Genomic DNA, 27,991 nt, shown 5'->3' on the forward strand with positions numbered 1-27,991 from the left:
TTAATAGATACAAAAAGTTGTTTTGCATCTGAATAAAGTGCTCTCTGTGGATTGGCAAGTTAATTTCATTACTATTCGGTTTTTTAAAAGACAATATTTCAATATTTTCTATTTAATATACAGTAAAATATAGTCTTTGATGTACAGTTCTGTATGTTTTCACAAGTAAATAGAAACATGTAACCATTATCATCATTAAGATATAGTTGAATTATTTCATCACTCCATAGAATTCCCATATTCTATCCCTTTGTGGTCAATACCTACTCACAGTCCCAGCCTCTGGCAACCACTGATCTATTCTCCAGCCCTATAGTTTAGACTTTTCCATAATATCATGTCAGTGGAATCATATAGTATATAGTCTTTTGATTCGGGCTGCTTTCATTTAGCATAATGCATTTGAGTTGTAAGAGTTCTTTATTCTGAATACAAGTCTTTTGTCAGATGAATGATTTGTAAACCTTTCTCCCAGCTTAATTCTGGAAGTGACTTTTACAGTACAGAAGTTTTTAATTTTGAAGAAGTTTAATTTATCAATTATTTCTTGTATGGGTTGTGCTTTTGGTATATCTAAGAATTTCATCTAGCTGAAGGTCACAAAGATTTTTCTCCTGTGTTTTTATCCTGAAATGTTATAGTTTTACTTTTTGTTTTTAAATTTGTGATCCATTTTGAGTTAATTTTTGTAGAAGGTATTAAGGTTCTTTTTTTTTTTTACCTATGAGCCTTATTTATTCACGTGCCTTTTGTTGAAAAGGTTTTCTCCATTGAAGTACCTTTGCATTTTTGTCAAAAATCAGGTGATCATATTTGTGTAGGTTTATTTGTTACTCTGTTTTCTCTTTTGATCTTAATGTCTATCATTGGTATATATTACCCTTATCTAGATTGCTGAAGAGTTATAGTAAGTCTGGAAATCAGTTAATTGTTCTTTTTAACTCTTCTACTTCATTTGACTTTCTGTATAAATTCTAGAATCACCTTTCTAGGATTTTGATTAGTATTATGCATGAACAAGATGTATTTCTCCATTTATTTAGATCTTTTATTTCTTTGAATAGGCTTTGGTAGTTTTTGTCTTTCAAGGACTTGGTCCGCTTCATCTAAGTGATGAGTTAGTAGGCATAGAGGTGTTCATAGTATTCCTTTATTATCTTTTTAATGTCTATAGGTTAGGTAGTGACCTTCCTTCTTTGTTTTTTCATATTGATAATCCTGATATTGGTCCTCTGGTTTATCAATTTCTATTGATCTTTTTAGGAAATCAGCTTTTGCTTCCATTGATTTTTTAATCTTAATTGATACTCTGCTCCTGATTTTATTAATTTCTGCTCTTTATTATTTCCTTCTTTGTGCTTACTTTGGGTTTAACTTGCCCCTTTTCTAATTTAAGGTGACACTTAGAGCACTGTTTTCTAGAGCTTTTTTTCCTAATATAAAAGATTTCTGTCTAAGCACTGCTTTAGCTGTATCCCACAGATTTTGATAATAATACTATATTTTCATTTTCATTCAGTTCAAAATATTTTCTAATTTTCCTTATGTCTTCCTTTTGATCCATGGGATATATAGAAGTGTGTTATTAGGAAATGTTTGGAGATTTTTCAGACATCTCCCTGCTACTGATTTCTAGTTTAATTCCATTATGGTTAGAGAACATAACTTGTATGGTTTCAAGTCTTTCTAATTTATTAAGGTTCACTCTATGGCCCAGAATATGTGAATGTTTTGTGTACACCTGAAAAATGTGTTTTCTGCTATTTTGGAATAAAATATTTTATAAATGTCACTCTTAGGTCAAGTAGATTGGTAGTCAGTTCTGGTCTTCTTTATCCTTGCTGACTTTCTGTTTACTTATTCTGTCAATTACTGAGAGAGGAATCTTGAAGTCTCTTTTATTGTGGGTTTTTTTTTGTGGGATTTTCTTTTTCTTTTTTTCCCCACACAGCCTGTGGGATCTTTGTTCCCCTTCCAGGAACTGAACCTGGGCCCTCGAAAATGAGAGTTCAGAGTCCTAACCACTGGACCACCAGGGAATTCCCTCTTTTATTGTGAATTTATCTCTTCTTTGAGCTCCTATCAGCCTTGCTACATATATTTTGAAGTTCTATTAAGTAAATACACATTTAGAATTGATCCCTTTATCATCATATAATGTTCATCTTTATCCCTGATCATACTTTTTCTGAAGTCAGCTTGATCTGATATTAATATAGCCAGTCCAGCTTTCTTTAATTTTCATGATATGTCTTTTCCTTTCTTTACTTTTTTTCCTAACAGTTTTAAAGGTATGCAACCATTGCCACAATCTAATTTTAAACATTTTTAACATCCCAAAATGAATTCCATACTTACTATTATTCCACAGAACTGGAAAAGGTCAGTTTTCATTCCAATCCCAAAGAAAGGCAATGCCAAAGAATGTTCAAACTACCACACAATTGCACTCTTCTCACATGCTAGCAAAGTAATACTCAAATTTCTCCAAGCTAGGCAGTTGCGACCCACTCCAATACTCTTGCCTGGAAAATCCCGTGGACGGAGGAGCCTGGTAGGCTGAAGTCCATGGGGTCGCTAAGAGTCGGGCATGACTGAGCGACTTCACTTTCATTTTCACTTTCATGCATCGGAGAAGGAAATGGCAACCCACTCCAGTGTTCTTGCCTAGGGAATCCCAGGGACAGGGGTGCCTAGTGGGCTGCTGTCTATGGGGTCGCACAGAGTCGGACACGACTGAAGCGACTTAGCAGCAGCAGCAGCAGGCTTCAACAGTACGTGAACCAAGAACTTCCAGATGTTCAAGCTGGATTTAGAAAAGGCAGAGGAACCAGACATCAAATTGCCAACATTTGTTGGATCATAGAAAAAGCAAGAGAATTCCAGAAAAACATCTACTTATGCTTCACTGACTATGCTAAAGCCTTTGACTCTGTGGATCACAACAAACTGGAAAATTCTGAAAAAGATGGGAATACCAGACCACCTTACCTGCCTCCTGAGAAATCTGTATGCAGGTCAAGAAGCAACAGTTAGAACCAGACATAGAACAACAGACTGGTTCCTAATTGGGAAAGGAGTACGTCAAGGCTGTATATTGTCACCGTGCTTATTTAACTTATATGCAGAGTACATCATGTGAAATGCCGGGCTGGATGAAGCACAAGCTGGAATCAAGATGGTCAGGAGAAATAGCAATAACGTGAAATATGCAAAAGACACTACGCTTATGGCAGAAAGTGAAGAAGAACTAAAGAGGCTTTTGATGAAAGTGAAAGAGGAGAGTGAAAAAGCTGGCTTAAAGCTCAACATTCAGAAAACTAAGATCACGGCACCCAGTCCCATCACTTCATGGCAAATAGATGGAGAAACAATGGAAACAGTGACAGACTTTATTTTCTTGGGCTCCAGAATCACTGCAGATGGTGACTGCAGCCATGAAATTAAAAGACACTTGCCCTGAAGATAAGCTATGACCAACCTAGACAGTATATTAAAAAGCAGAGACATTACTTTGACAACAAAGATCCATATAGTAAAAGCTATGGTTTTTCCAGTAGTCATGTATATGGATGTGAGAGTTGGACTATAAAGAAAGCTGAGCACCGAAAAATTGATGCTTTTGAACTGTGGTGTGGGAGAAGACTCTTGAAAGTCTCTTGGACTGCAAGGAGATCAAACCAGTCAATCCTAAAGGAAATCAGTCCTGAATATTAATTGGAAGAACTGATGCTGAAGCTCCAATACTCAGGCCACCTGATACAAAGAAGTGACTCGTTGGAAAAGACCTGATGCTGGGAAAGATTGAAGGTAGAAGAAGGGGATGACAGTGGATGAAATGGTTGGATGGCATCACCAACTTAATGGACATGAGTTTGAGCATGCTCCCGGAGTTGGTGATGGACAGGGAAGCCTGGCCTGGTGCAGTCCATGGGGTTCCAAAGAGTCAGCTACAATTGAGCAACTGAACTGAACTGAACTGATTAGCAGTGACTCTCCATTCCCTCTCAATCCAGTTCCAGGCAACCATTAATCTGCTTTCTCTCTCTGGGTTTCCCTATTCTGGACATTGCACATAAATGGAATCCTACGTTATGTGGTCTTTTGTGACTGGCTTCTTTCACTTACCGTATAGATGAACATAGTTGTGGCATATATCAGTATTTCGTTTTTATTGCTGAATAATATGTCATTCTATAGATACAGTGCATGACTTATCCATTCATCAGTTATTGGGCATTAGGTTGTTTTCATTTTTTGGCAATTATGAAATAATGCTGCTACAAACATTCATATTACAGGATTTTGTGTGGATTTCCTTTTATTAACAAAGGGGGTTCTTTTTATTGAAGGGTAGTCGATGTACAGTACTGTAGAAGTTAAAGGTATACAATGTAGTAATCCACAATATTTAAAGGTTATACTCCGGGTGGTGCTAATGGTAAAGAACCCACCTGCCATTGCAGTAGGCATAAGAAATGTGGATTTGGTCCCTAGATCAGGAAGACCCTGCATGGCAACCACTAAAGTATTCTTGCCTGGAGAATCCAGTTGGCAGAGGAGCCTGGCTGGCCACAATCCATAGGGTCACAGAGTTGGGCACGACTGAAGTGACTTAGTGTGTGCACACACTCCATCTATAGTTATTATAAAATATCGACTATATTCCCTGTGTTGTACAATATGTCCTCGTAGCTTAGTTTGTACCTAATAGTTTGTACGTTCCTATCCCCTACCCCTATTTTGCCTCTCCCCACTAGTAATGACTAATTTGTTCTCTATATCTGTAAGTTTCTTTTCTGTTTATTCACTAGTTTGTTGTATTTCTTAGATTCCACATTTAAGTGATATTATGCAGTATTTGTCTCTTTGTCTGACTTATTTTGAGTCCCTGGTGGCTCAGAGGTTAAAGCATCTGCCTAGAATGCGGGAGACCCAGGTTCGATCCCTGGGTTGGGAAGATCCCTGGAGAAGGAAAGTGGCAACCCACTCCAGTACTCTTGCCTGGAGAATCCCATGGAGGGAGGAGCCTGGTAGGCTACAGTCCATGGGGTCACAAAGAGTCGGACATGACTGAGCGACTTCACTTCTCACTTCTTCTGACTTATTTCACTTAACATAATCCCCTCCAAGTCCATCCATGTTGTTGCAAATGGCAAAATTTCATTCTTTTCTGTGACTGAATAGTATTCTACTATATATGTATACCACATCTTGTTTTTCCATTCATCTGTTGGTGACAATTAGGTTGCTTCCATATCTTGGCAATTGTAAATAATGCTGCTCTGAACACTGGGGTGCATGTGTCTTCATATTAGTGTTTTTGTTTTTTTCAGATATATACCCAGGAATGGAATTGCTGGGTCATATGGTAGTTCTATTTTTAGTTTTTTGAGAAACCTCCATGCTCTTTTCCACATTGGCTGTAGCAGTTTACATTCCCACTAACACTGTACAAGGATTCTCCACATCCTCGACAACGTTTGTGATTTGTGTTCTTTCTGATGATGGTCATTCTGACAGGTGTGAGGTGATAGATACCTCGTTGTGGTTTTGACTTGCATTTCCCTGAAGATTACTGATGTCAAGCATCTTTTCATGTGCCTTTTAGCTATCTGCCTTTCCTCTTTGGAAAAAGTCTGTTAAGGTCTTCTCTCCATTTTTAAATCAGGTTTCTCTTTTCCCTTTTAACTTGACAGTGTCTTTTTATTAAAAGTGGTTCTTATACACAGCAAAGAGTTGGATGTTGTGTTTTTCTCAACTCTCACAATGTTTTTTATGTGGTTTATTTAGAACATTTTGATGGAATTACCAACTTTCTGGGATTTAGATATGTTATTTTAATATTTGTTTTCAGTTTCTCTTGTCTTTTGTTCCTTTGTTGCCCCTTTACTGTCTTCTTTTGGATTGTTGTTTTTTTTTTTTTTTTAGTATTTCACTTTATTGACTGTTATTTTTTTAGTGGTTCCTCTAGGGTATATAATACATATACCTAACCTTTCACAGTCTACATAGAGTTAATATTTTACCACTTCAAGTAAAATAATAGAAGCTTTATAATCATATAGGTTCTATATCTTCCCTACTTTCTTGATATACTGGTGTTAAGTATTACATTTACATACATTGAGAATCTCATCAGACAATGTTATAATTTTTGCTTTCAAAAGCCATATGTATTTTAAAGAACTTAGGAGAAAAATAGTCTGTTATATTTACCATTTTTGTTCTCCTTATTCCTGAAGTTCCAGGTTTTCCTCTGATATCATTTCCTGTCAGACAAAAGAAGTTTTTTCCTAGTCATTCATTTAGAGTGAATCTTTTCCAATAAATTCTCTTAGTTTTTCTTCATCTGAGAATGTCTCTCCCTCCCCCCCCACCTCCAGCCTTACAGCATGCAGAATCTTGATTTCCTAACCAGGGATCAAACCCGTGCCTCCTGTTTTGGAAGCGTGGAATTTTAACAACTGGACCCCCAGGGAATCCCCTGAGAGTGTCTTTATTCATCTTTATTTCTGAAGGATATTTTCATTGGATGTAGAATTTTGGTCCAACAATTCTTGTAGCATGTTTCTGTCTTCTAGACTCTCTGATATCTGATGGGACATCTATAGTCATTTGAATGGTTCTTCCCCCTTTTTGTAATGAGTTGATTTTCTCTAAGTTTTTTTTTTCTTTAACATTGCTTTTCAGCAGTTTGATCATGATGTATCTGGGTATGATTGCCTTTATATTTAATCCATTTGGGGTTTACTGGGCTTTTTGAATTTGTAAAGACATGCCTTTCACAAAATTTGAAAAGTTTTCAGCCATTATTTTTAAAATACTTTTCTATACCTTTTTTTCTGGAACTTCAGTTCCACATATATTAGACTCTCTGATACTGTCCCACAGGTCCATGAAGCTCTGTTCATTTAAAACAAAATTTTAACTTAATTCTTTCTATTCTTTAGGGTGGGCAATTTTTATTGATTTGTCTTCAGGTTCATTTACTCTTTTTTTCAGTCTTTTCCATTCTGATATTGAGTATATCCAGTAAATTGTTTACTTCAGATATTGTGTTTTTCAGGTCTAAAATTTCCATTTGATTCTTTTTCATAGTTTCTGTGTGTCAGTTGAGAATTTCTGTCTTTCCATTCATTTAAAATATTTTTACCTGTATATTATGGAGCATCATTGCGTTAGCTGCTTTAAAATCTGTCTGAAAACTCAACACCTGGGTCATTTGATGTTTTTATTTTTTTTTTTTATTAATTAGTTTATTTTAATTGGAGGATAATTACTTTACAATATTGTGATTTTTTTTAATATTATTCTTTAAACTATATATAAAATTTCTACATAAATACCAATCATGGTTGTGCTGTGATTTCTATATTTATATTTTTGGTCACTGTGCTGTAATGTGCTTAGTCACTCAGTTGTGTCCAACTCTTTGCAACCCCACAGACTGTAGCCCTCCAGACTCCTCTGTCCTTGGGGATTTTCCAGGCAAGAATACTGAGGTGGGTTTTTATGCCCTTCTCCAGGGGATCTTCCCAACCCAGGAATCGAACCCAGTTCTCCCACATTGCAGGCAGATTCTTTACTGTCTGAGCCACCAGGAAGCTGTCATTTGATTTGTATTTCTGTTTTTCCTTTGAGAATTGGTCACATTTTCCTAGTTCTTTATATGTCAGGTGATTTTGGATTATATACTAGACATGTATACTGGTATTATTAGACTCTAGGTCCTGTTAGTTAATGTTGATGCTTTTGTCTTATTAGGTAACCAGCCTTCAGATATAATTTCTTTTTCAACTTATGTGAGTAGTGGTTCTAATGTCAGTTCAATTTTCAGAGACCTTTAGGTGTATCCCATTTGTCTGTTACTCCAGGGTTAGTCTAGTGCTTGGACAGTGGTTTATATTATAGTTCAGTTCTCAAAGCCTTTTCTGTGCTGCTTTGGGTCTGCTTTGTGTATGCATAGCTCAAGGGTGGCCCAGGGCTTGTGCCAATTCATGTACAGAATCAGGTGATTCTCTTCTTTAGCTCATCCCCTCCAATATTTCTCCCATACTCATTGGCCCTCACAGTCCACTTTTTCCTTTCCTCTGGAAAAAAAGATGAGATTTCTTTAGGAGTTTTAGCTTCCTGCACTGCTAATGTAACAATTCAAAACCAAATGGAAAAGAGAAGGGGGAAAAAAAAAACAGGAAACAGCCTTGAGTGGGTTGTTTCTTTGACTCCTCTCCACAGTCTACTTGCTTTTGTTTACTTTTTAGAGACCTCAGTTGCTTTTTTTGTATTTTGTCTGGAGTTTTTAATTCTTTTTTTTTTTTAAGTTTTTTTTTTAGAGTTTTTAATTCTAATCGGTGAGAAAGAGAGAAGCTAATATGGGCTTATTGCATCTTGGCCAGCATTTGCAGTTTATTCAATTTCTTTACCCTTTTGATAATACTTAATACTTTGGCAACTGCACAGAAGTTTAGTCTTCAAACTTCTACCAGTTTTACTAAAATGTCATGTTTAATGCAACTTCATTCATCTGATTCAGGGAAAATGTTGGGGTAGGGAATCCGATGGGGATTCTATGTAGCAAGAGAGACAAGAAAATAGATGTGTCAAGATGTTAACAATTAGTTAATCTAAGTAAAGAATATATGGGTGCTCACTCTTTCAACTATTTTGTGAGTTTAAAAAGTCATAATAAAAAGTTGATGGGAAACTCTGATCTTAATGTATTCTATAATCTTAATCTAAGACACTGATCTAATCCCGAGGTCAACCTGCTGGTGCTCTTCAGAGTATTTTTGATTGGTCGAATTTGGACATACAAATTTGGACCTTCTCTGATTTCAAGGTGGCTTTCTTTGTTTCTGAGAGAATAAACACTTTCTTTTGGCTATTTTTATATATTTCTTCCCTTACATCCCACTCTTTTCCCCTGTTTAGCAAATTAGGAAATTGAATTTGGACAGTAGTGTTCATCTCACCAACTGTTAATGGTCCCTTCTCTTACTTTAGACAATTCCAAGCTCGAGTGTCTCGGCAAACTCTGTTGGCACTTGAGAAAGAAGAGGAGGAGGAAGTTGTGGGATCTTCTGTACCACAGCGAAGCACACTGGCTGAACTAAAAAGCAAAGGGAAAAAGACAGCAAGAGCTCCAATCAGCCGTGTAGGGGGTGCTCTCAAGGGTAAGTTTGTTAAGTGTTATTATGGGAAGCTTTTAGTTTCGGGTGGTAGGCAAATTATGTAAGGAAATCATGTATAAATATATATATGAACATTGTCCTACTGTTCTGACTACTAGGAAGCAAAAAAGAAGTCTAAGGAGAAGCTGGGATCACAGTGTACAGTAACACTAAAACATGTCAGCATTTTGTGTCATTAATTAAAAAACACCTACTCTGGGACTCTTATAATGCAAAGAAAGAGGGAAAGACAGACGGAAGGAAAAGAAAAAAGAATAACTTAATCTAATATTTATCTAGAGTAGTAAGCAACTAGAGTTTCTGAGTTTCAGTTATTGAAAGATATGCAGTAATATAGCAAGTATTATCAAAGTAAAGCTTACATGTACCAAATTCACAAAGAATGTATTAATTTGATCTTCAGTTTTGGAGGGTGAGAAATTGGGCTCTCTTTGTATACTTAAAGATGATCAGCAATAGCTGTTTTTTAAATCTACTATTTTTTTAGGTAAATTTTAGGTTCCCAGCAAAATTGACCAGAAGATACAGAGAGCAGTAAGCTTTTATTAACCACATTTATAGCAGTTAGACACGTAGACCAGATATTTAGATCTCTTATCCCTATCCTGATATATCAACTTTGTAATACTCAGAATGTTCCTTGGAGATCTGAGAATTAGAGTACAGAGAATATAGTCCTAAAAAATATTTTATCCAGATCATGATGAAGCTTGAGTCTAATAAGCAGCCCCACTAAAGAGAATACCAATAATAAGTGAGCTAACTTGGTTTTTTTTTAGATTCAGTACATTTCAGCTGAGAGAAAAATTTTACCAGAAAAATGAATATTAAGATTTCAGTTAATCCTGATAAAATTAAACAATGTTAGAATGATGACTGAAGGAAGATACAGAATTTGTTTTTTGGATATCTATATGTAAAAGATTACAGGTGAGGGAAAAGGGGAGGGTATAAGTAACAAATGCAGAATAGACTTAAAAATTAATTATTTGATGCATTAAGGTTTTTAAAAATTATTATTTAAAAAAATCTCTGATTCTATGGTAGTAGAAGTAATCTTGATTTGGGAAAGGTTCAGGTGTACCTTATTGGGCATCTAAATTGGTGAAGATTTTTAAATTTAGATTTTGAAAGTTTAATATTTTTCTCTTAGCTCCAAGCCAGAACAGAGGTCTCCAAAATCCAGTTCCTCAACAGATGCAAAGTAATACTAGAATTATTGTTTTTGATGAAAATACTGATGAGGCTTCTAGAGCAGAGCCATCTAAGCCTACAGTCCAGCCATGGATAGCACCTCCTGTGTCCAGGGGCAAAGAGAATGAGCTGCAAGCCGGCCCTTGGAACACAGGCAGGCCTTTGGAATACAGGGTAAGGACTCTAATCCAGTTTATTTGTTAACATAACAAAGTTCAAATAGAGGAGTATTTTTAGCATCTCTTTTAATTCCTCTTGAATAATTAGGCATGGTCTGCATATGGTGCATCAGAATGTAAAACCATGGTAATTTTAGTTTTCTTCTTCATCGCCAGCCTCGAGGCAATACAGCGTCTATGACAGCTGTACCCTCTATGCTTCCAAGTTTTACTCCATATGTGGAAGAGACTGCACAACAGCCAGTTATGTGAGTTTGATTTCCAGATATTTTGTGGTGGAAATTACTAAGTTTGGCAGGGGCACCTATCTAATTCCTAAAGCCTTTTCTTCTTTGTGGAAATGAAAGTAAACAAAAGTTTTATTTCCTTTATGTCTTTTTTTTTTTTTTTAGTGTGTTAGGACTAAAAGACCACTTGTTATTCTTATTAAGGAATAAACTCAATAGGTTTATATTTAAATTGGTGTAGTCAAAGATAGTCACTGTTATTTAAGGGAGATGTTCTACCTTTATTATTAACAGTAGTGAGGAATTATGGCAGTTTTTGCTCATAACCTGATTTTTCTTTCTGAATGTCTTTTTCTTGGCATTTCTATGAGATATAATAGATGATTAAATAATCAGGCAGTCTGAGATTCAGTCTAATGTATAACATTGTGGAGTGGTAATATTAGGTCATATTTTGTGTCCCATTGCAAGAGTTTCTTCATATATAATTTGTAACCCCTCATTATATGCTAGGTATATGATGTTTGTGTAGGTTTTTTCATAAAGTCTTTTTATCAGTTGAGCAAATTGAGGAAGCTTTTTAAGCATGTAGATGCTTGGACCATTAAAAGTTCTGATCCAGTGTATCTGAGTTGAGGACCAGATACAACTAAAGAACAATCTTTAGTTGTAAAAAGATACACAAAAAAATAAAAGATATATAAGTGATTCTGATCCTGACTGAGGTATGCTCCATTTTCAAACCTGTATTACCACTCTCTACTCTTCCCCTTCAGCTGATAATGTTGAATTTTACATCATCAGTTCTCTAAATGCTGTATTTCTAATTCTTCTGGGTTCAGAACAGTGAGAAATGGGCATAAGTTAGCTTCATTTTGTACACTGGATTCTATTTAGATTTGGTTATTCACCACAGTCATAGAAAACAAATTTATGGTTACCAAAGGGCAAAGTGTTAGTGTTAGTCGCTCAGTCATGTCCGACTCTTTGCGATCCATGGACTGTAACCCACCGGGCTCCTCTGTGCATGGAATTCTCCAGGCAAGAATACTGGAGTGGGTAGCCTTTCCCTTCTCCAGGGGATCTTCCCAATTCCGGAATAGAACCCAGGTCTCCCTAATTGCAGCCGGATTCTTTACCGTCTGAGCCACTAGGGAAGCCCACCAGAGGGGAAAGGTATGGGATAAATTAGGGGATTGGGATTAACATATACACATAACTATATATAAAATAGATAACCAACAAGGACCTACTGTATAGCACAGAGAACTATATTCAATATTTTGTAATAACCTATAAGGGAAAAAAATCTGAAAAGGAATATATATATACATATAATATATAATATATAACTGAATCACTGCTGTACATGTGAAACTAACACATTATAAATCAACTATATATACTTCAATAAAAATATTACCTCCTTTGAAAAAAAGATATGTTATTCAGATTTATTTTTACCTATAAGTAATATAAGCTATTTGATGACTCTTAACTTATAGCTAATTCCTTCCTCATCCTAGTAGTACTCAGAACATAATTGTTGATGGACTATGTAAATTATTTTTAGCCTCTTAATCATTTTTGTTTTTTGGAATCCATCATATATAATCTTACAACTGACATCATCCCTGTGTTTTGTCAAAACGTAAGAAACAGCTCATTTGATCTATATGATAAATAATAATTATCTTGCTTCTTTTAGGACACCATGTAAAATTGAACCCAGTATAAACCACATTCTAAGCACAAGAAAGCCTGGAAAGGAAGAAGGAGATCTCCTGCAGAGAGTTCAAAGTCTTCAGCAAGAGTCTGAGAAGAAGGAGAAGATGATGTATTGTAAGGAGAAGATTTATGCAGGAGTGGGGGAGTTCTCCTTTGAAGAGATCCGGGCTGAGGTTTTCCGGAAGAAATTAAAAGAGCGAAGAGAAGGTATGTGTATTTATCTAGCTCAAGTTTGTAAAAATAACTTAGTTGTAGGAAGACTGGGTTGCTATTTTAAGCCTGAGGAAAGTTACTGCTGTTGTGTGTAACTTTGTGTGATGCTTCTGTGGTTTCTATGTTTCTCTATTTAAGCTGAACTTCCATTGCTGCTTTCTATGAAACCCATAAGGGAAAATTTTAAACAACTAAGTTTGTGTTCAAAAGTAAAGAAACTGCATGACCAGTTCATCTTTCCCTGCAATAGGCAGACAGAAAAGTGCTTTTTCCTAATATTTCCTAAATATTTCACTTTACTTTTGATACTGTGCCTGAAATTTCTCCCAGGGCTAATTTAGATTAACGGACTCTGTCATTTAGATGATAGTAGTATGTCCTGTTTATTAAACAATTCTTTCTGAGTTAAGGGAGGCTTATACATTGAAAACGGAGAAGGCAATGGCACCCCACTCCAGTACTCTTGCCTGGCAAATCCCATGGACAGAGGAGCCTGGTAGGCTGTAGTCCATGGGGTCGCTAAGAGTCGGACATGACTGAGCAACTTCACTTTCACTTTTCACTTTCATGCATTGGAGAAGGAAATGGCAACCCACTCCAGGGTTCTTGCCTGGAGAATCCCAGGGACGGGGCAGCCTGGTGGGCTGCTGTCTATGGGGTCGCACAGAGTCGGACACGACTGAAGTGACTTAACAGTATACGTTGAAAAACTGGAAATTTGGAAAAAGTAGGAAGTGGTTCTGATTCTAAAGCCTAGAGATGCTTGGGGGCAAAAGGTGCCCAAAGCAGGCTGAAAGTAGGGAAGTTTAGCATTTGGAATTTAAAGCATTAGAAGATGAGTGAGAATACAGAAAAGGAGGTTGGGGGTGGGAGGAGTACAAAAATAAATTTTATCCATTTAGGCATTTTGACTAGGATATACCAAGAATGAAGAAATGTTTATTTTATTTTTTTTTTTTTAACACAATCATCCAGAGTAACCTGCAGCTCAGCTCACTTAAAGAGATGTGACATTCATAGAGCTAGCTGGGAAACTTAGCCATCACTTATAATTTGTTTGAGAAAAAAAATCATTTCAGAGTTTCAGGTGGCAAGTTAGAAGCAAAGGTCTGTAAAGCAGCCTGTTAGTAAGTTTGGAATTGCCTTATTTGTTACATCAACTAGTGCCTTCCAAGACTGACAGAAGTGCTCTGGCCTCAAATAATATATGGAAAAATGGAATCTATGTGTCTAGGTAGGAGAGAGGGAATGCGTAAAAGTTAAGGAACTAGTTGTGTGAAGCTTTTTAAAAGTGGAAACCACCACAGCAAAGAAATAGGCTAGCAGAATAGCCACATATGAGCTGGGAAAGGAGCAAGGCACTTAGGTGAAACTACTGCTTCCTGAAGGGAAGGCTCTAGCGACACCAAGTATATTAAAGTAAAATAGTACATTTTATTCTCAACTAGCTAAAGAAGAAGCTGAGCTAGGGTTAGTTGGGATTTGAGTACTGAAAGAAGTATTGACCTCTGAGGATGTTGTAATACTCTTTTCCTAATCTTGTCTCTGAATCTAGTTTGTACTCTTAAGAAATCCTCATGCCTATAAGAAAGTGGTTTCTTGTTATATTTAAAACTAGCTTCAAAGATTATTGCTGACATTCAACTCTCAGGTAGGGACATGAGAAATGAGGAAGCCACAGGTTGGGTCTAAAGACAAGGCTGTTATCCTTTCTTCCCATTACTACTTCTAAAGCATTTTCCCCCTTCTTCAAAAAGTTTCTTTCCAATTCATGTCTTCCAGTTTTTTTCCTACCCATCAAACCTGCTTAGTATTCTACATACCTGCCTCATTTCTTATTTCTACCCCTACACCATCCACTCTATTGTATTCACCTAGCAAAACCTCAACCCTAGTTAAATCCAGGTATCTCCTCACACTCTGTACCTGCATCCAAGTATAATAGTTTAAATGTAGCTGGAGAAAAATGCAACTATGAATTGGTCTCATTTTAAATCCTTTTTATTTTTTATTTTAGCTATCTGGATCTTCGTTGCTGTGCGTGGGCTTTCTCTAGTTGTGTTGCACCAGCTTCTCATTGTGGTGGCTTCTCTTGTTGCAGAGCGTTAGCTCTAGGGCACATGAGCTTTGCTGGACCAGGGATCGAACTTGTGTCCCCTGCATTGGCAGGCGGATTCTTAACCACTGGACCACCTAGGAATTCCTCATTTTAAATTCTTGACCACGACATTTACCAGTGCCTAACAATCTTACTAGTTATCTGATAGGTGAATTTCTTCTTTCTGCTAAACAACTAATTTAATTTTCTTTCATTTTCAAATATACATCCCTGTACCTCCTGACCTATCTCCTTTGTAACCTCATTGAGAAAATAGAAGGAATGTGATGGTAACTCCATTTTCTTCCACCAAATCTGCCATCTCTGCTATCTGTACACTCATTCTTTTTGTTAAAATTTAGCATTTCTCTGTTCCTATCAAAGGAATGGTCCTTATTTCTTCCCCCTCTAGCATTTTCCCTTTTTACTAAACCATTCTTAGTAATTTAGGCAAATATAATGTCTCCATTTTTTAAAAAGAAAGAAAATCTTCATTATCCTTATTCATCTCCAACTACAACCCCCATTTTTATACTCCCTTTCACAGCAAGATTTGGGGGCAATTGTAATCTTTTGCTGCCTAGTATTTCCTCAACTGAAAAAGCTGGCTTAAAACTCAACATTAAAAAACAAAGATACATCATCTGGTTCCATCACTTCATGTCAAATAGATTGGGGAAAAGTGAAAACGGTGGCAGATTTTATTTTCTTGAGCTCAAAAATCACTGCAGATTGCTGCCACAAAATTAAAAGATGTTTGCTCCTTGGAAGAAAAGCTATGACAAACCTAGACAACGTATTAAAAAGCAGAGACATTACTTTGCCAACAATGGTCCATATAGTCAAAATTATGGTTTTTCCGGTAGTCATCTACGGAAGTGAATTGAACCATACAGAAACCTGAGTACCAAAGAATTGATCCTTTCGAACTGTGGTATTGGAGAAGACTCTTGAGAGTCCCTTGGACAGCAAGAAGATCAAACCAGTCCATCCTAAAGGAAATCAACTCTGAATATTCATTGGAAGGACTGATACTGAAGCTCTAATACTTTGGCCACCTGACGTGAGGAGTCAACTCTTTGGAAAGACCCTGATGCTTGTAAAGATTGAGGGCAGGAGGAGAACGGGGTGACAGAGGATGAAATGGTTGGATAACATCATCAACTCAGTGGACATGAGTTTGAGCAAACTTGGGAAGATAGTGAAGGACAGGGAAGCCTGGCATGCTGCAACCCATGAGGTCGCCAGGAGTCAGACATGACCTACCTATTGAACATTTCCTCAAGCATCATTTCTATTCCATTGATCACAGTGACCAGAAACCTCCTTTTTGCCGAATCCAATGGCTGTTTCTGAGTCCTGATCTTTATTGACTTCTTGGCTTCATTGAGTACAGTTGATGAAATGCTTTATGAAATGCTTGTCTTTGGCTTCTTCCTTGATGGTGTATTCTTGCTCCATTTCCTTTACTGTTCTCATCCAGGACCTCTTCCTGAGGCCCAGGAGAGTTCTGAAATATCCCAATTATCTCTTCTTTCCACAGCCATCTTTAGGTAATGGATTAAATACTGTTTACAAGCTATCAACTCTCAAATTCATATCCCCATCCCTGACATTTCACCTGATCCCCAGACTGATATTTAGTTGCCTGCATTTATTGGCTGTCCTAATAGGCATCTTTTAAAATTTATATGTATTTGGCTGTGCTGGGTCTTAGTTGCAGCACACAGCATCTTCAATCTTCATTGAGCATTATGGGGGTCTTTAGTTGAAGCATATGGAATCTAGTTCCCTGACCAAGGATTGAACTCAGGCCCCCTGCATTGGGAGTTCAGAGTCTTAGCCACTGGACCACCAGGGAAATCCCTCCAATAGACATTTTAAGCTCTACATAACCAAAAACAGTTGCTGATTTATATCACAAACCACACCCCAATATACAAATGTACCACAGGCTTCCCTATTTCAACAAAAGGCATCACCATGCACCAAGTTGGTTCAGTTCAGTTCAGTTCAGTCGCTCAGTCGTGTCCGACTCTTTGCAACCCCATGAAATGCAGCATGCCAGGCCTTCCTGTCCATCACCAACTCCCGGAGTCCACCCAAACCCATGTCCATTGAGTCGGCAATGCCATCCAACCATCTCATCCTCTGTCATCCCCTTCTCCTCCTGCCCTCAATCTTTCCCAGCATCGGGGTCTTTTCCAATGAGTCAGCTCTTCACATCAGGTGGCCAAAGTATTGGAGTTTTAGCTTCAACATCAATCCTTCCAATGAACACCCAGGAATGATCTCCTTTAGGATAGACTGGTTGGATCTCCTTGCAGTCCAAGGGACTCTCAAGAATCTTCTCCAACACCACAGTTCAAAAGCATCAATTCTTTGGTGCTCAGCTTTCTTTATAGTCCAACTGTCACATCCATACATGACCACTGGAAAAACCATAGCCTTGACTAGACGGACCTTTGTGGACAAAGTAATGTCTGCTTTTTAATATGCTGTCTAGGTTGGTCGTAACTTTCCTTCCAAGGAGTAAGCATCTTTTAATTTCATGGCTGCAATCACCATCTGCAGTGATTTTGGAGCCCAGAAAAATAAAGTCAGCCACTGTTCCCACTGTTTCCCCATCTATTTGCCATGAAGTGATGGGACTGGATTCCATAATCTTCGTTTTCTGAATGTTGAGCTTTAAGCCAACTTTTTCACTCTCCTCTTTCACTTTCATCAAGAGGTTCTTTAGTTCTTCTTCACTTTCTGCCATAAGCGTGGTGTCATCGTCATATCTGTGGTTATTGATATCTCTCCCGGCAATCTTGATTCCAGCTTGTGCTTCCTCCAGCCCAGCGTTTCTCATGCTGTACTCTGCATATAAGTTAAATAAGCAGGGTGATAATATACAGCCTTGACGTACTCCTTTTCCTATTTGGAACCAGTCTGTTGTTCCATGTCCAGTTCTAACTGTTGCTTCCTGACCTGTATACAGGTTTCTCAGGAGGCAGGTAAGGTGGTCTGGTATTCCCATTTCTTTCAGAATTTTCCACAATTTATTGTGATCCACACAGTCAAAGGCTTTGGGATAGTCAATAAAGCAGAAATAGATGCTTTTCTGGAACTCTCTTGCTTTTTCCATGATCCAGCGGATGTTGGCAATTTGATCTCTGGTTTCTCTGCCTTTTCTAAAACCAGCTTGAACATGTAGAAGTTCACAGTTCACATATTGCTGAAGCCTGGCTTGGAGAATTTAAGCATTACTTTACTAGCGTGTGAGATGAGTGCAATTGTGCGGTAGTTTGAGCATTCTTTGGCATTGCCTTTCTTTGGGATTGGAATGAAAACTGACGTTTTCCAGTCCTGTGGCCACTGCTGAGTTTTCCAAATTTGCTGGCATATTGAATGCAGCACTTTCATAGCGTCATCTTTCAGGATTTGAAAGAGCTCAACTGGAATTCCATCACCTCCACTAGCTTTGTTCGTAGTGATGCTTCCTAAGGCCCACTTGACTTCACATTCCAGGATGTCTGGCTCTAGGTGAGTGATCACACCATCATGGTTATCTTGGTCATGAAGATCTTTTTTGTATATTTCTTCTGTGTATTCTTGCTACCTCTTCTTAATATCTTCTGCTCCCCCCAAAAAACTCTGAAAGGCATCTTTTATCCCTCTTCCCTTACCATTCCCCCACATCTAACGAATAAACCAACTTTGCCACCAAAAAGTTTCATACATCTTTCATTTATCACCAGTCCCATTATTACCTCAGTCCAAACCACAGTCTTTTAGCTGGACTACTACAGTTAAGACTTTCTGCCCTCTTTCTGGCCTTCCCAAAATTCATTGTGTTCACAGCACATTATCATTTTTGGAAAATCAGGTCATGTCCCTCCTTTATTTAAAATTCTCCCATGTTGTTTCATTGTCTTAGAATGCAGTACAAACTCTTATAAACCCTACATGATTTGGCCCTTGCCTAACTTTCCAATCTCATCTTTTACTTTGCTCCCTATTTCTATGCTACAATCATGTTGGTGTTCTTTTGAGTCCTTGTACCAGTGATCTTGTTCCTCCATTAGGGCCTTTATGCCATCTAGTCCCTTGCTCTAGAAACTTTCCTCAGATCTTTATATGACCAGCCTCTTGTTATCCAGGTTACAGCTTCATAATGTAACTGACTTAGATGATCTCCCCTGATCACTGGTTTAGTAGCTCCTGACCTCCATTCCCCTACCCAATAACACATTTTCACATCACCTAATTTTTATTTTTAGCACTGATTATCTTGTTAATTTCTGTGTGTTTGTCTCTGCCAAATTGAACATTAGCATCACATGACCAAGGACTTTGTATTATGTGCCACTAAAACCTAAATACTTTGTTGTGCTTGGCATGTAATAGATTTCTATTTCTTATTGACTGAATAAATAATAGAGACCGAGACCTCAAGTTGAGGACTTTGCTCCATTTGTGTCATTCTTATCTGTAATATTGACTGTCCCAAAGACAATCTTTGACAGGATAAATTGCTATGAGGAGTAATGCCTCAGCCAACTTTACTGTTTCTAGCTGAGCTACTGACCAGTGCAGAGAAGAGAGCAGAAATGCAGAAACAGATTGAAGAGATGGAGAAGAAGCTAAAAGAAATCCAAACTACTCAGCAAGAAAGAGCGAATGAACAGGTCATTTTCTCTTTTCAGTACATAACAACTAATGCTTATTGAAACAAATTTAAAAATATGAAAATATAGAAGGTAAAAGTCCTGCCAGTGCCCACTCAGTTTTTGGTAGTTTCTTAGCTACTAGTATCAGCAAAGTTGAGCAGAAAAGTAATTTTAACAGGTGACTTCAAATGGAATTTGTGGCATATAAGTGATATAATTTATTGACATCTTAGTTATACTCTAAATCACTATTCTGTTACTTCTGACTTTAGTTTTTTATTCTAGTTATGTTCAATTAAAATGAGATTAGCTAAAGAAATTTAGTGTGTATTTGCTTGCCACTACTTAGTTAAGTACAGCAGTATCAGTTTATACTGGTAACATAAATTTAAGAACTTCTGTGGGACAGACATTCTATATGGTTAGTAAATATCTTGGGAAAGTGTATAGTAAAGCTAATTTTGGCACTAAAACTTGAAAATAGGTAGCATTTTCTAGATAAGAGGGACATACTAATTTTGTTTATTTAATGCAAATAGCAAGAAGAAAAGATGCCTACAAAGGAGACAGCTGAACTGCCAATTGCTTCAGAGTCTCAGGAAATATCAGGAATGGCTCTGTCCAATTTTGTTTGCCCAGTAAACCCTTGTGCCAGGTAGGACCACATTGGTGGAAGAAATGATACTTATAGGAAGGAGGGCATTTAGAACCAGCCTTTGACTCTCTAGACTTGAAGTCTCCTTAACTTTTATAGTATTGAGACATGATTTTTGCAACTCTTTGTCACAACGTCAGCTTTGATACTAACGAAGGAGATCTAGGTGCTGGCTTTTTTCCATTAAAAAAAAATAACGTATTTCTTATAATAACAACCAAATAATTTTTTAAATGGTAAAACCACTCATTTCTACCACTAAAAGATGACTAATATTAACATTGCTTTATTTCTTCTTTATGTGTTGTTTTGGATTTGTTTATAAAAATGAAGGTTTATCATTTTGTAATCTGCTTATATTGTTAATGTAACTTGATGTCTGCTATCAAATATATTTCTGTAACAATTCTAATGACTGAAGGTTCTATCTTAAAGAATTTGGTTTAATGGTACTAGAATATTTTCTTTATCTTAGAATGAAGATTGTATTTAATTTTTTAAAAAGTCTCTTGGACTTCTGAAAATTAAATAATTTGTTCCGTGGGTAGTAAGCCACACGTTTAAAATCGAGTTTCTTCACAGGGAAACATCACTTGCAGAAAACGTTTGGCAAGAACAACCTCATTCTAAAAGTGAGTTGTATTTGACAATCTCATGAAGACCTTACTGATAACAAATGCATTATGTAACAAGTATAAATAATTTTATTGATTGTAGTAAAAGGAGGTGAAAGAAAGCAAAGAGAGGGACTCAGGTTTGTAATCTTTGAATCATGGAGTTCAATTTATTAGCATATAATTCAAGATAGGATAGACATTTGAAAGAATATTTTTGTAAAATAACTCATTGCTTAAAAATATTTGATTTTAAATGTAATTTAAATTTATACTAACTATAAAGTAATATTTCACTTTAGTTAGTGCACTCTAGCTAATGGCACCCCACTCCAGTACTCTTGCCTGGAAAATCCCATGGACGGAGGAGCCTGGTGGGCTGCAGTCCATGGGGTCGCTAAGAGTCGAACATGACTGAGTGACTTCACTTTCACTTTTCACTTTCACGCATTGGAGAAGGAAATGGCAACCCACTCCAGTCTTCTTGCCTGGAGAATCCCAGGGACGGGGAGCCTGGTGGGCTGCCATCTATGGGGTCTCATAGAGTTGGACACAACTGAAGCGACTTAGCAGCAGCAGCTAAGCATAGCAGTAGCACCCAGGAGCCAAGACTGGAAAGTGGTTTTTTGATAGGAAGAGGGGGGAGAAGCTTAAAATTAAAGCTATTTTATATTCAAATTTGGTCTTTTCAGAAACATGTTAAAAGTGGTAGAAACATGAATATCCACCTAGTAGTTTAAAAAGTTCAGTAGAATCTGATTAAATGTTTAAGTCTAACCATCAGTTTATAGGAAATGCAAGGCATAGAAGAACATTTGAAACAAAAATATAATTGGCCAAAAATCCAGCATTATGGGGTGTACAACCCAGTTTCTAAAACAAAAAATTAATAGCAAAAACAAAAACCCTATAAAATAAAAGCAATTAAAGAGACAACTTCAACTGGTCACAGTGTTTGAATCTACTTTGCATTCCTAATTCAAACTTTCTAAAAAGTTTTGATAAAATGTGATACTTCTGATTGTATGGGTGAATTCAGAAATGGTTAATTCTGTAGATATGATCATGTTTTGAGATTATGTTTTTTAAAAGACGCTATTTCTAAGAAATGTGTACTGAAATATTTACATATGCAATGATATGGTGTTTTGTATTTGCTTCAAAAATAATTCAGAGTTGGGTTAGATTTGGGGAGCAGTGATGGGGAATAAAGATGAAACAAGATCATCCATGTTTAGATCATTGTTATTAAGTGATCTTTACTTTTGTATTTTGGAAATTATTTATTATAAAAGATAAAATTGTTTTTCTGCTTTCAGACAGCAAAAATGTTAATTGACCTAATTGTCTTGAAGAGTAGGGCATTTACTCTAAAGAGTGTAAATTTAGTCTCTCTTTCTATAGGTTCCAGTGTACCTTTCTCCATTTTTGATGAATCTCTTCTTTCAGAAAAAAAGCCTGTCAGGTTTGAGGGTTTTTTTTTAATTTATTTTGTTTCAACAATTAAAAGTTTTCTATTATTATATATAAGGGTGAAATAGGAGGTTACTGTTATCTGTGTTAAGAGAAAAATTGCTAAATGGGATGTCTTTTTCTAGTCCTTCTGCAGCTCCCTCACGTGTTTTAGCCCAACGAAGACCTCTTGCAATTCTCAAAACTTCAGAAAGCATCACCTCAAATGAGGATGTATCTCCAGATGTTTGTGTAAGAAACAGTATCCCTAAGTTTATATAAATGGGCTAGTGTATAGTTTCATTCATTTCTCACAGAAGTTTAAAGTAAAAATCATTGGCTTGAAATAAGCACATGAAAAGATGCTCAACACTGTTATCAGAGAATGCAAATCAAAATCATGGTGAAATACTATACACATGCACTTGGATGGCTATAATCAAAAAGACAAAATAACAGCTGTTGGTGAGGATGTTAAGTAACTAGAACCTTCATACGTTGCTGATGAGGATGTACAGTGGTACAACCTGTTTGGAAAACAATCTGTCAATTCCTCAAAATGTTGACAATAGGGTTACCATATGGTCCAGCAGTTCCCTCCTAGGTAAATATATCCCAAAGAATTTTTTAATTTAATTAATTTTTAATTGAAGGATAACTAAAAGAATTTAAAACATATCATCACACAAAAACTACATAAATGTTCATAGCAGCATTGTTCGTAAGAGCCAATAACAGGAAACAACCAAACATTCATCACCTGATGCCTGGATAAACAAAATGTGTATCTGTAAAGTGGAATAGTGTTCAGCCATAAGAAGGAATGGAATATTGACATATCCTACAACATGGGTGAATCTTTAAAACACTGCTAAAATGAAAGCACGTCTAAAAGAACACATACTGTATTATTCTGTTTATGTGAAATAAACAGAAGTCTTTCATAAAGGCAGAAAATAGATTAGGATTTCCAGGGGATTAGGGAGAGAGTGGATTGGAAAGTGACCACAAATTGATATAGTGTTTCTTTTTAAGGTGATGAAAGTGTTCTGAAGTTAGATAGTGGTGATGGCTGCAAGTGAGATAGTGGTGAAGGTTGCAAAGCCTTATGAATGTGTGATACTAAAAACCACTGAAATGCACATTATAAAAGAGTGTATTTTTTGGTATGTTAATTATATCTCAATTTTTTTAAGTAGGGAAAGATCACTGTCTTCAAAGCCCAGGATCTTTTTTCTTTATAAAAAAAATTTTGTAGCAATGAAAGTTATGTGAACCAACCTTTTTTTTTTTTTTGTAGTAATGTTCTGTTTTAACCACTGTGAACTAGTGACCCCGCACACATTCAAGTCAAAGTAAATAAACTTGATCAATGACATTTTATTGAAGGTTTAAACCAGCATCTGGAAACTTGTCTTAATATTTAAAGAGAACTGAGTATGTTTAATCTGAAGCTTATAAGGGGAGACATGATCAGTATCTATAATGATTTAAAACAGTGTTAAATCAGTGTATTCCAATGAATCAAACATGTTTTTCTTTTTGTTTACCCATTTATTGAGGTATATCTTATATCCATGGACCTCCCTCAGTAGCTCAGTTGGTATAAAGAATCAGCCTGCAATGCAGGAGACTCAGGTTTGATCCCTAGGTTGGGAAGATCCCCTGGAGAAGGAAATGGCAACTCACTCCAGTATGCTTGCCTGGAGAATCCCATGGACAGAGGAGCCTGGCAGGCTACAGTCCATGGGGTCACAAGAGTTGGACACGACTTAGCAACTAAAGAGAGAGAGAGAGCTCTTATATAGATACATTGCACAAATATTAATTGTACAGCTAGGTAAAGTTTTAAATATGTGAATATCCATGTAGTCTTCACATATATCAAGATACAGAAAATTTGCAGCAACCCAGAAGAACCTCAGGAGCCATGTATGACTGAAGGTGCTGAGGCCCCATTCCAACTATACTGAATTGGAATTTCCAGAGATAAAATCCAAGTATGTATTTTTGTCTGTTTTAAATACTTGCCCAGGTAATTCTAATGTAGATAATAAAGATGATGATGTAGAAGAGTAATTTTTACATACTGGATTCTGGAGAATACCACCAGAGAATAGGCTGGATTTGGAGGTAGTGGTTCTAGGTTCAGATGCTCAAGGATGGACTAAATTATTAAGAGGATATCTTATTTTTTTTTGTCTTAAACCTTTTACTTGAATTTTGTTCATAGGTACCTACCAGCATTTTTTTCCCTAAAAAAAAAATCATATTTAAAGTGTCTAAACTAATAGGGCCATAAATAGTATTTGCATAAAATGTATCCATAGACTACAGACATCTATTTTACTCTAATCTTACGATTCTTCAGTTTCATCTATTGTTTCTTCTAGATGTATCTCTCACCTCTACTTAATTATGTTGAACCAGAAATTCGGAGTATATGTCATATTGGTAATGATCTAGAAAATTAATATCTAGTATCTATGAGGGTTAAATGAAATAGGCACTTTTGTGTACTTCAGGTAAATGTATAAAGTGGTACAATATTTCTGAGGGAAGTTGGGCAGTATGAACAAATACCCTTAATGTCCCATTACCTTTTTGACCTGGTAGTTCTATTTTTATGAATTATTCCTAAGAAAACTAACATATTCCTAAAGATTTAAATCTATAAGAATATTTAAAATAGTTTCATGATAGTAAAATACGGGGAATAGCCTAAAACAGTTGGTCAACTTCTGATAGACCCACAGTGTTACCAACATGTTTTTAAAGAATTTTTAATAGCACAGAAAATAAACTAAAAAATATAATGATAATGAATAATATGGACTAGCATATATGCTGTAATTTCACTTGTTTTAAAACCTCTTTTTAAAATGCATAAAATATGCATGTATCCTACCAGATGTATATGGTCATAGCAGTTGTCTCTGGATAGTGGAAACTGGGGACTTCCCAGGTGGCACGAGCGGTAAAGAACCTGTCTGCCAATTCAGGAGATACAAGAGATGCAGGTTTGATCCCTGGGTCCAGAAGACCCCCTGGAAGAGGGCATGGCAACCCACTCCAGTATTCTTGCCTGGTAAATCCCATGGACAGAGAAGCCTGGTGGGCTACAGTTCATAGGGTTGCAAAGAGTCAACACAACTGAAGTGGCTTAGCATGCACATACCAATAGTAACTGGGGTGGAGAAATAGGAGGATCAAGTGTGGGAGGGAGACTTTTTTACTACAGATTCTTTTAAAATAGTTGACTTTTTAAAACTATATACTTGTATTACTTTTAAAGACAAAGGCATATTTTAAGTGTTTTCCATTATTTTATATTTTTTCCCCCATATCTTCTATCATCCTGAATTGTTGTTTAGTCGCTAATTCATGTCTGACTGTTTGTGACTCCATGGACTGTAGCCCACCAGGCGCCTCTGTCCATGAGATTTTCCTGGCAAGAACACTGGAGTGGGTTGCCATTTCTTTTTCCAGGGGATCTTTCTGGCCCAGGGATTGAACCAATATTTCCTGCATTGGCAGGCAGATTCCTTACCATTGAGCCACCAGGGAAGCCCATGATCATGAGTTACCTTTTAGAAATAAAATAAAAATTGTCATAGAATAAGACCTAAAAGCTAGGAGGATAGTTGATTACCAGAGGGTATTCTAGGCCAAAGCCAGAAGAAAAATGGTATTGGTTCTTTGGTTCCTAGGTGAAATTGATTGAGGAGAAAACATTGTCCAGTATTTTTCTTTGTGTGGAGAATCTTCAGTGTATTTTTGATGAAATATAGTTTGCTGTTTTCATAATACAGAACCTTTTTCCTCAGATGTAAAGATGTACTTTTAAAAATTGTCTTTCTCTAGAGATTCTGTGTTAAAAATCACTTATCTAACACCTCTTTCAGTAAAAAATATAGGCCATTCATATGCTCATTGAAATGTTTCAGCTAAATTTTATGTGGTTTTTATTTCAGGATGAATTTACAGGAATTGAGCCCTTGAGTGAGGATGCTATTATCACAGGTTTCAGGAATGTAACTATTTGTCCTAACCCAGAAGACACTTGTGACTTCGCTAGAGCAGCTCGTTTTGCATCCACTCCTTTTCATGAAATAATATCCTTGAAGGATCTCCCTTCTGATCCTGAGAGACTGTTGCAGGAAGAGGATCTAGATATGAAGACCTCTGAGGACCAGCAAACTGCTTGTGGCACTATCTACAATCCACCTCTCAGCATCAAGAAGCTGAGGTAAGTGGTGATTATAGGTTGCACAAACCAAATTGTTTGAGAGCTCTTATTCTGTGTATGCCTGTCAATTATAGCCATCAATTATCAAGCTTTTACTACCTGCCAAGTATTGTGCTAAGTGCTTTACATGACAATTAAGCTCCTTCAGATAAAATGTTAATGGGATTTAGTAATTTATTTGAATATGAGAGTTAGAAGTAAATTTTTAAAAAATATTTATTTATTTATTTAGCTGCTCTAGGTCTTAGTTGCATCATGTAGGATCTTCCATCTTTGTTGCAGCATGTGGGACCTAGTTCCCTGACCAGGGATCAAACCCAGGCCCCCTACATTGGGACCATGGAATCTTAGCAACTAGACCACCAGGGAAGTCCCATGGAAGAAGTAACTTGGGGTGATTATGGTATCTTTGAGGAAACTCAGAAAGGGTCCCTGATTGGTAGAGAAGAGGCATGTATTTTTCCTTTAATATTGAATTTTAAATAATGGTAGAGTAGCTTGATGCTAATTTTAAATAGGCTGTTAGAGATATACTTTTCAAAAGTATCTTGTGATAGAGAGAAATGAATAAAGTAATAGCAGGAATGGCATCGAGAGCCAGGGACTAATAAACCTTGTGATCTATCTGTATTTAAAAGTCACCTAATTTAAACAAGTTCCAGTTTTAGGAATATTCTTTAATTTGCCAGTTTGTGCTTTTAAAGCTGTATTTTCAAACTTTGTCCCCAACAAACTTTTCTCAATTTCTAGCACATAGTCACCTTGATTAATTTCCTGTTTTCTTTCTTGACCTTTGCTTATTGAAGAGTTAAAAAGTCCAAAGAAGAGATAAAGAGGAAGAAAACTAGTGTCTTAATCAGTTTTTCTCGGTCTAGTTTAGGATAGATGGAGAATAAGACATTTGCTATAGATTAGGTTGTTGTTTAGTTGCTAAGTTATGTCCAACTCTCTTGCGATCCCATGGACTCTAGCCCTCCAGGTACCTCTGTCCATAGGATTTCCCCGGCAAAAATACTGGAATGGGTTGCCATTTCCTTCTCCATGATAGATTAGGTTGACAAAGCACAAATTTAATAGCTGGCGTTGCTCATCAACCATGGTAGATAAAGTTACCTAGATTCTGATTATGAATCTTTTTTTTTTTTTTTTTTCAGGAAAATAATAGACTTTAAAGTGAGATTGAATAGTGGATACTTTTTTTTTTTTTTTTTACTTTTGTTTACATTTATTTTTTGCAGCATTTATTCCCAGGCCATAAGTTTTTATTTCTTTGGTTTCTTCTAGGGTATCTTCTATGCAACTTCCTCTTCTGGTTTAGGACCTATTTGTTCTTTTTCAGTGAGAATTGATCATCTCAATGTGGCAAGGAGAGTTCATATATGGGTTGATCTGACCATGAACTCTCTTAAGTTCTGTGCCACATCTTGGGGACTTTGTTCACCTGGAATGTGCTCAGTAACTAGAGAATCTATATCTAAGCCCTTAAGTTCAGAATTACTCTCTGCATTTTTGAGCATGTGCAGTAAACATTCA

At 36.6% G+C, this 27,991-nt stretch overlaps 1 protein-coding gene and 1 non-coding gene across 3 annotated transcripts in view; both read left to right on the top strand.

The window, feature by feature from the left end:
• BUB1B (BUB1 mitotic checkpoint serine/threonine kinase B) overlaps window positions 1-27,991 on the top strand; it is a 55,105-nt gene that overhangs the window by 13,053 nt on the left and 14,061 nt on the right. For both annotated transcript variants that reach the window (XM_061430758.1, XM_061430757.1), the window contains 10 exons: window positions 9,007-9,176; window positions 10,348-10,562; window positions 10,724-10,815; window positions 12,503-12,729; window positions 19,394-19,506; window positions 20,028-20,143; window positions 20,726-20,775; window positions 22,162-22,222; window positions 22,356-22,461; window positions 26,184-26,458. In XM_061430758.1, the coding sequence (XP_061286742.1) occupies window positions 9,007-9,176; window positions 10,348-10,562; window positions 10,724-10,815; window positions 12,503-12,729; window positions 19,394-19,506; window positions 20,028-20,143; window positions 20,726-20,775; window positions 22,162-22,222; window positions 22,356-22,461; window positions 26,184-26,458 (1,425 nt within the window). The remainder of the gene's footprint in view (window positions 1-9,006; window positions 9,177-10,347; window positions 10,563-10,723; window positions 10,816-12,502; window positions 12,730-19,393; window positions 19,507-20,027; window positions 20,144-20,725; window positions 20,776-22,161; window positions 22,223-22,355; window positions 22,462-26,183; window positions 26,459-27,991) is intronic.
• On the top strand, window positions 4,889-4,960 carry TRNAS-AGA (transfer RNA serine (anticodon AGA)). The gene has a single exon. It is a non-coding gene; the product is annotated as a tRNA-Ser (tRNA).

This window comes from Bos javanicus, chromosome 10 (genome assembly GCF_032452875.1).
Source record: "Bos javanicus breed banteng chromosome 10, ARS-OSU_banteng_1.0, whole genome shotgun sequence".
Lineage (NCBI taxonomy): Eukaryota > Metazoa > Chordata > Mammalia > Artiodactyla > Bovidae > Bos > Bos javanicus.